This window comes from Propithecus coquereli, unplaced genomic scaffold (genome assembly GCF_000956105.1).
Source record: "Propithecus coquereli isolate 6110/MARCELLA unplaced genomic scaffold, Pcoq_1.0 Scaffold178, whole genome shotgun sequence".
Lineage (NCBI taxonomy): Eukaryota > Metazoa > Chordata > Mammalia > Primates > Indriidae > Propithecus > Propithecus coquereli.
In genome coordinates, this window is record NW_012142523.1 from 2,153,620 (window position 1) to 2,162,365 (window position 8,746).

Here is an 8,746-nt window from a genome sequence, read left to right on the forward strand (position 1 = left end):
CCTTCAGGACTCAGCTCAACGGGGCAAGCCTCAGTGACAGCAACCTGCCAGTGTATGGCCTGTCTCCCAGGACCATGGCAGGGCCAGGTCTTGTGTAGCTCTTTCCTGGGCTCACAAGGGACTGGCCCTCGGTAGGCACAACAGGAGTGTAGACCAAAGAAATGATTAAATTGATCTCTGAATCCAAGATGGAACCCACCTCCAAACCCTGCATGTCCACCCTGAGTGTCCAAGCAGAGGTCAAGGTCGGAAGGTACATGATGCTGTGAAAACACCCCTGGACTGAGAGTCAGGAGGGCCGAGCTCTGGTCTAACCCTGGGCAAGCCGGTTTCCCGTCCGTAATGTGAGGAGAGGGTTGGCCAGATGGTTTCTGAGGTCCCTCCCCATTTGGATGGACCTGAGGCGGTTAGAGCATGGAAAGGAGTGTGAATTCTGAGTCAGAAAGACCAGTTTGGATCCCAGCTCTTCTCCCTACTTGCAGTGTGACCTTGGGAAAGTTCCTGAATCTCTCAGCTACAATGTCTTCTTCTGTGCAATGGTGCTGATCCCAGTTCCATTCAGGGAGTACAAAAGAAAAAGGGCTCTTGTGAGGGTTAAATGCCCATAACACAGCACCTGGCATGTGATAAGTGCCCAATAACTTACTTTTTGCCCCCAAACTTTGGCTATTATTTTTAGACTCATTATTCTGTTGTCACTCCCTACCAGATCTTTTTCTTTTTCCTATAAAATAAACATCTTGGGGCTCCCAACATCAGTCCTGAATTTCAACACTGTGGCCTGTGCTGCACCAAAGTGTCCCAGTGCCCCTGTGACAAGGGAAGTGGAGATGCCAGCAGCCAGCCCTGGGTTTGACCCACAGCCAGCCTCGCCCCCGTGGAGGCTGCTGTTTGCACATAAATCCTGCCCTCTCCTGGGGCAAGTAACAGCCGAGGCTGCCTTCCCAGGACACAGACAACCCGGCTGCCTCCCTGTCCACGTTTCAACATAAAGTGCCTTTGCATCTGTCATTTCTTCAGATGGGCAGCGACTTTCTCTCCCTCTTTACACATGAGGTGGGCAGTCTTGCTCGCTCTTCCACTCCCCAGACTGGGTACCAGGGCGCAGAGAAGGCAATGCCTTCCACTCTGCTGGAAGAAGCCAGGGCCAAGATTTGAACCTAACCCTGCTCTCTCCTTGGGTGGCGCCTCTGGATCCCCACACCGCGCTTGCCAGGGCTCCTGCCCAAGGCTGATCCACTGCTGTCTTCACTGGCATGGAGGAGGCGGCCTTGGGAAAGGCTCCAATGCTCACAGGAGTCACGGAGGGGGTGGCTGAGACTGAACTGGATCCCCTCTCTGGGGGTTAGGATCCTGAGATGGCCAGAGAGCCGGATGACACGTCCGACCACAATGGCATGCCAGCCACCTGCCTTCAGGGTGTCAGCTGGCACAGACAGACCTTGTCCCAAGCCTACCCCTGTGCCCAGTGCTCTCAAAACAAAGATAGGCAGGGTGGGCGGGAGACAATTACCCAGTGCTCAGGGGCTGCATGTGGCCCAGTCAGACTGGCTTCAAATTCTGACCCCGCCATTTACCAGCTTGGTAACCAAACAAGTCACTTAATTCCTCCAGCCTCTGTTTACTCATCTGTAAATGGAATAGATAATAGTACCTGCCTGGCAGGGTGCTACCTCACTGAATGAGGTAATACAAGAAAAGCTCTGAGCATAGTCTCAGGCACTGAGCTAAGGATCAATGAGTTTTGGCTAAGAAGCCCCAAACTCTTTGGAGATGGGGTCCCCTTGCTCCCCTTTGCTCGGTGGTCCAGGCACTCAGCAGTGGGGGTGAGGGGGGAAGACACCAACACACACGGTCATGCGCATATGCAACATTACATAAAAATTCTTTAGAAGTATATAGTGATTCCAGCCATGTTTATCCACGGGGTGGGATTATGAGGGGACTTTAGCTTTCTATAGCTCTGCTTCATGTGTTAATTTTATAATCAGAATAAATAAATATATCTAAAAATTTCGTGCCTATTGTGCCAGGCACAGTGGTAGGTGCATCTGATAGAGTATCCCTAACCCTTACAACATCCTTCCGAGGAATGTCATATTATCCCATGTTATAGAAGAGCACTTGGAAGCTTAGAGAAGTAGAATGACATGACCAAGGACACAAAGCATGCCAGGATCTGACCCCTGAAATGGAATCTGGAGTACAAAGCAATTCCGCCTGGCAGGTCAGGGAAGGCTTCACAGAGGAGTTGAGTAGGATTTGAAAGTTGGTAGGATTTCTCTAGGTAAGGGTTCTCGGTCATGGGTGATTTTCACCCCAGAAGACATTTGTCAATGTTTAGAGACATTTTTGGTTGTCATAACTGGGGGTGGGGGGTGGTGGCATTTGCTACTGGTATTTAGTAGGTAGAGGCCAGGGTTGCTGCTAAACTTCCTACAATGCATAGGACAGCCCCACACAACAAACAATTGTCCAGCACCAAATGTCAACAGTGCCGAGCATGATGTAACATACTATAGGTGTCATTCTTGAGTGCTCCTGTGTGCCAAGTGCAGTACTAAATTCTCGTAAACAACATCTTCTTTAATCCTAAACTCATTACTTCCACGCTATCAATGAGGGACCCAAGGCTCAGAGATGGTAAGTAACTTTCCTAAGGTCACATGGCCAGTATATGGTAGAGCCAGGATTGGAGCTACCTGAGTACAGAGCCAGAGCTTTTGATCTTTCTGCTCTGCCGCCCCAGGGATTTATAATAAACGTAAAAGCCTCAGGCCAACTGCTAGGTAGGGTGTCAGGGGACTCAGGCTGAGTGCAGGCCCGGCCTCGAGGCCTTGGGCAAGTTCCCTTCCTCCCTCCCCTCCACTATTTCCCCATCTGTCAAGTGAATGCTACACCAGATGATCTCCAAGGCCCTGCCAGCTCTGAGTCAGTAATTCTCCAGGGGAGGTCCAGCAGCCACCAGCTGCTGGGGGAGGAGGGGATGTGAGGGGTGGGCTGAGGGGTGGGCTCAGCCTCGTGTGCAGGGCATAATTCGCTAATGAGCCCTGCTTTCCCACGAGGAGGGAGAGGCAGGTGGGGATGGAAGGTGGCTTGAACCTCACCCAGGAGCATATCCTCTCCAGGGGGGAGGCAGGTTTCTCTGCCACCACCCTGCCAAGCCCATAGGAGACACCAAAGCAAAGCCTTCCTTCTCAGGACAGAGAGGCGGGTCTGGGCATTCGCCCAGCTGGGCACATGAGCTCTGACAGGTAGAAGGAGAAAGGATGGGAATGCGTGTTGTCTCAGCCCTTACTGAGTGCCTGGGACCTCAATAGCAGGTTCATCCCAGGTTAGCCTCACGAAATTCCTGGTAGGAAGGAAGCATCCTGACCCCATTTCACAGACTGAGCATCAAAGTTTACATGAAGTGACTTGCCAAGGTACACAGATAGTGCCTAACACAGGTTTGGAACCCAAGTGGGTCTGACCCAGGACAGTATGCTAGAGAGTAAACAAGTGGCAGTCCTGTTTTTCTTTTCCCCCAAGAATGAAAGTGTTTCAATAATGTTTGTATAAAACATATGTTCAATTTCTCCTGCATTCCCCTGGTCACAGAATGGAGTGCAAAAGCTCAAAGCACAACAATTCAGATTTCCTGGTTTGCAGAAAGAACAAAGGCTCTGAAGCTGAGGCTAGAAAGTCAGGGTGGGGAGAGGGTGAGCGGCAGGGAGGGATCTGGGTCAGGCTGTGCCTTCCAGCCCTGGCCCTCTGGTAGTGTAGCTTTGGGTAAGTCACATCACCTCTCCAGACCTCAGTTTCCACATCTATCTAATGAGGAGGTTCTGGATAGATGCTTTCAGACAGTCCCTTCGAACTCTCACAACTTGCACCCAGTCCTGTCAAAGGTTCGCTCCTCCTCTCTGTTCATGTGACTTCACAGACCAGGAGATGGGGACACCAGCAGTGCCTAGCACAGAGGGCTCTGGCAGTGGAGGGCCAATGCTGTCACATGCAAACTCCCACAGGCCCAGGGCCTTGCTCACTCTCTGATGGGGCCTCCATTCTCAGACAGCTAGACAGGAAGGGGGTCAGTCATGTTTTCAGGATGAAAGGGGCAGGGAGGGAGCAATGGTGAACATGGGCCATTTCTCCTGGAGCCCATGGGCATCTGCTGGGTGCAGGTTGACTCACAGAGGCTCATGTATAGAAGGGTTGGAACCCCCCTAATACAGGTAGAAGTAGTTATTTAGCTCCTGCTTAAATATTTCGAGGGCCAGAGAGCTCATTATCTCTCAAGTTATCCCACTCCATTTTCATAAAATGTTTGAGCCAAAAACCTTCTGCTTCTGAACACTCCATAGTCTGGGCCAGCTTAGGCTAGAGTTAGTCATTCATTCATTCATTCATTTGTTCAGCCTTTACTGGTGTGTACTGTGGGCCAGGCCTTGTGCCAGGCTTTGGGGTCATAGATAAGAGACTATCCCTGGCCTTGGAGAAGTGTGTGCTAAGCTCGTATCCCAAGGCCAGGAATGTGGGGCCGCTGGATTTAAATGGTTTAGCTTGAGAAAAGGATTCCAGACTCAAATAATCTTGGAAACTATTTTATCAAACACAGTAAAATGGGTTTCTTTGCTACAAAACTTCTCCAAGGCTTTAATATGCACATGCACACTGAGAATTCTCCAAAGGGGCCCATACAGGAAATATACTATATTTCCTAAATATAGCTGCTCTTTGAACACTTTTTAAAACATCATACTTATTATATACAGGGAATTTGGAGAATTGCAGCTCTAGTGCTATTTTTTTGGCCAGTGGAACTTGGAGAAGCTTCAGAGAGGACGTTTGAGCAGGGCTTTGTGCGTTGAGTAGGAGTTTGTCAGTGAAGAAAAGAAGGTTTAAAGGAGACCAGTTAGAATCCTAGGGCAACTATGTTCAGGTTTCTTTAGGTGTACTGTTTCACTCAGTCTTCAAAGGTCGTAATGTGGGTGACACAGCCAAGGAGGTCATCAAACGGCCTGGAGACTCCTAGAGGTCTACCCCCCCTTCTTGAATCACTTCACATCTGGGCCTTATTCTCCAAATCTTGAATCTTCAAGTCCTGGCACCACTCTCAACCTGGCCCCTACTCTGGTTTAAATCCAAATGGTCTTTACAGTATCCGGACTTGATCCCAGCCTTAACCCCTCATACGCCTTGGCCTAACCCTTGGCACGCTAACAGGCCCTCTCAGCAGGTTGTCACCCTAATTTAGACTCCTCTTTTAGGTTTAATCCTCACCCGCCCAGCACAGTCTAGCCCCGCACTCCCCCTAGGTCCTGAAGCATACCTGATCGAGGCCCCGCCCTATCGGGTCCCCCGGCCTGCTGGAGCTCAGCTACTCGGTTCAGCACAAACCCATCCTCGCGGCGCCGCCCCCTTACAGTGGCCCTGCCTTTGCCCATCTCTGACTGGGCTCCATTCACAACCCTGCCCCAGCCCAGTACCTGGTCCAGTTCTGATCTCACTTTTCGCTGCCGTCCCAGCCCCACCCTCGCCCTCTCCCCAGCCACGCAGCGGCCCCCACTCCAGGTCTATCTCAGAGCGACACCGCGGGTACGCACTGCCCGAGGCTCCGCCCCAAGACCCCGCCCCTCGGCGAGGCCCCGCCCCGCCCCTGCCCCGTATTAATTCTGATAGGGCCCTGACCCTGCCGGCGCCCCGCCCCGTGCCAGTTCTGACTGGGCCCTGCCCGCGGTCCAGCCCTGACCCCACCCCCGCCGTCCCCGCCCCCGCCCCGGGCCGGCCCGGCAGCGCACCTGCAGCTCCTCGAAGGCATCATCGATGCCGGTGACCTGGTGCTGCTCGTGCAGCGCGGGCTCGTCGCAGAAGAAGCAGAGCAGCGCGCGGTCCGTGAGGCAGAAGAGCTTGACCTTGTCGTGCGCCTGGCAGGGTCGCGCGGCGCGGCGCGCGCTGAGGATGGCGTCCAGCGGGAAGGCGCTGTAGCGCTCCACGATGTTGGCCAGCTTGAGGCTGGGCGCCAGCGCGGGCTCGGCGAACGTGCGCCGGCACTCGGGGCAGTCGCGAGCGCCCTGCGCCTCCTGCCGCACCCAGTGCTCGGTGATGCAGCGGCGGCAGAAGTAGTGCTCGCAGCCCAGGCTCACTGGGTCCTGGTAGATGCTCAGGCAGATGGAGCAGAGCAGCTCGTCCTTGAGGCTGCACGCCATGGCGCCAGGGGCGGCGGAGAGGGGGCCTGCGAGGCAGGGGCGGCTGAGAGCGCGGCGCTGTCGGGGGCAGCACCGAGCTACGGGCGCGGGGACGAGGCCCGCACAGGCAGGGTCGGAGCTAGCGGAGAAAGAAGGGGGTGCTGCCGGGGGGAGGGTAACGCGAGGAAGGGGCGCAGGGTAGCAACTACCCGGGATGAGAGCTCGGGAGGGCAGTCTCGAGGTGGCGGGTAACCCAGAGCGATGGGTGCCGGAGGGAAGCGGCTCCAGGCGAGGAGGTTCTAGGGGGCGGGACAGTCCGAAGGGACGGGAGCTGGGAGAGGGGGATCCAGAAGGGGGCGGAGGCCTCGAGGTGGTTGAAATCCCGGGATGGGGGCGGTGGGGGGAGGGGGAGAAGCTGGGGATGGGGAATTCTGGGGGAGGGGGAAGCCAGGCCAAGCCGCACCGCAGCTGTGCCCGGCAGAGAAGAGGCGGGGTGCCAGCGCGCTCAGCTGCCGATCTCCCCCCCAACCCCGGCCCGGAGCGGCCCCTTACCCTGGCGGGTTCAGCAGCTACAGCTTGGGTCCAGCGCAGCCTCTCAACCCGGAACCAGCCGAAACCGAGCTGCCGGTGGCCGCGGCTCCCTCCCCGCCCCCGTGGGCGGGACCCAAGCGACTCCGCCCCCGCAGCGGGCGGGGGGGCGGGGCCTCCAGCCCATTGACCCCCGCCCCGCCCCCACTATCTTCCCGCTCCCGGGGAAGCGAAACCCAGCTGTTTCTCCCGGTGTCGGAATAGCATCCAGGTCTCGCTTAGGAGCCCCGCGGCGGGACAGAGAGGGGACAGCAAATAATTTGAAAGGACAACGAATAAACTAGGAGCATCTTTCTGGATCATCAGTTTGAGGGTTTAGGAAAAATAATATTTTGTATTAAAACAAATAAGAATATGTCGTGTAATCTGCATAGAATACAATTATTGCACAGAGAAATACCCTACTTGCTCACAGCACGTTCGAGGACCTTGCACTCCTAAACCGTAGGATCTCATTTCCTCTTCCCTTACTTAAGGAGAGCTTGGGGGAGAAGTTTGGAAAACCATGGCTAATGTCTGACCCAGGGGGTTCCCACCATTAGGCGCATATTTCTGGAGTGCTGTATTTGTGTGTGTGTGTGTGTACGCGCGCGCGTGTGCGTGTGTAAAGGGGGCGTAGAGGAGGAGAGGGAGGCAGAGAGAAGGTAATAGAGACCTTGCCTTGTGTGCCAGATGGAGCGGGGATAAGGGATTTCTAGGCAGAGCCAGGAGCATGTGCAAAAGCACAGAGGCGTGAAAGGGGAGGGCACATTGAGGCGAGTGCAAGTAGTTCTGTGCTGTTGTGGGCGTGGTGGGGAAGGGGCTTGGGTGAGGTGGAGGGGGATGTGGGTCATAGTAAAGAATTTCTTGAAGGTGTTGGGCTTTCAAGCAGGGGAATGAGCTGGTCTGATTTGGTTTTCAGTAAGTCTCAGAGATGCTCCTTATATTATACCACCAGCAAGGTGAAGAACCTTTCCAATGTCCAAGAGCGGTCTTTCTGCATAAGCACGGTGCTCAGTACACAATAAAGGTGTGTAGCTGAGTAACAGCAAAGATGCAGATTGCAGGAGGAAGGAAAGACTGGGCACGAATGAAGTGGCTGTTGCCATTGTGCCTGCAGGAGACAAGACCTGAACTAAGGCCCTGACAGTGGGTAAGGAGAGAAGGCCAGGTTATTGCAAGTACAGACGTTGTGAAATTTGGTGATTGATATGGGGGTGAGGGAGAGTAGGCATTGAGGGTGGCTCCCCAGTTTTTGCATCCTCCAGAAATGTCTTCACTGGAGTTGAACTTTATTGACATACAATTTAAGAAACAGCTCTAAGTTTAGTTCTTTGCTCTTAATGTGTCCTTTATCACACCGTCACCTGGCCCAGTGTGTGCACCATTGCCAGAAAAATGTCGGCTGCTCATGCAACAGCCATTCCTCGACTTTTCCTTGTGATCAGAACCCTGATTTTGTTTATGTGTCCCCTTTCCCTCTGTGACCAAGAGAAGGCTGACCCCAGCCCACCTCCAGGAGTGAGCCCTGTTGGTCTATGTCCATCATGGTGGTTGAATTTCTCTTGCCAATGATGGTTTGAGGAACCTCTGACAGGAAAAACCAGGGGGAAGCCTATGGCAGAAAGGGATCTTCTGGAAAGGGTCTCTTTAATTTCATAAACAGTTTGTCCCCTTTTCTGGGATGTGTTTGGTGGCAATGCTTGGAACTGCAGCAGCCATCTTGCTCCCAGTCTGAGGATGCAGCCAATACATGAGGTAGGGAGGGGCCAAGAGAGTCCTAGGGAGGAGCAGCTTTTACTCTGACAAGGAGCCTGGGCTTTAGGACACGTGAGATCGTTCATCCTACTGCCGAAGCAAGTTTAATATAAGAGTAGCATACTGTCGTCTGACAACCCAAAGAATCCCAGCTGATACATTGACATGCACCCTGATTTTGGGAGCATAAACAGGGCAGAGTCTAAATTATTGAAGCATTCGAAATTAAATGAAAGAAGGCTTGATGATGA

At 53.7% G+C, this 8,746-nt stretch overlaps 1 protein-coding gene across 1 annotated transcript in view; it reads right to left on the reverse strand.

The window, feature by feature from the left end:
* Window positions 1–6,793, reverse strand: part of TRIM62 (tripartite motif containing 62) — a 30,608-nt gene extending 23,815 nt beyond the window's left edge. The window contains exon 1 of the mRNA XM_012642243.1: window positions 5,784–6,793. Coding sequence (XP_012497697.1) covers window positions 5,784–6,191 — 408 coding nt within the window. The 5' untranslated portion in view covers window positions 6,192–6,793. The remainder of the gene's footprint in view (window positions 1–5,783) is intronic.
* Between the last annotated feature and the right edge of the window lie 1,953 nt (window positions 6,794–8,746).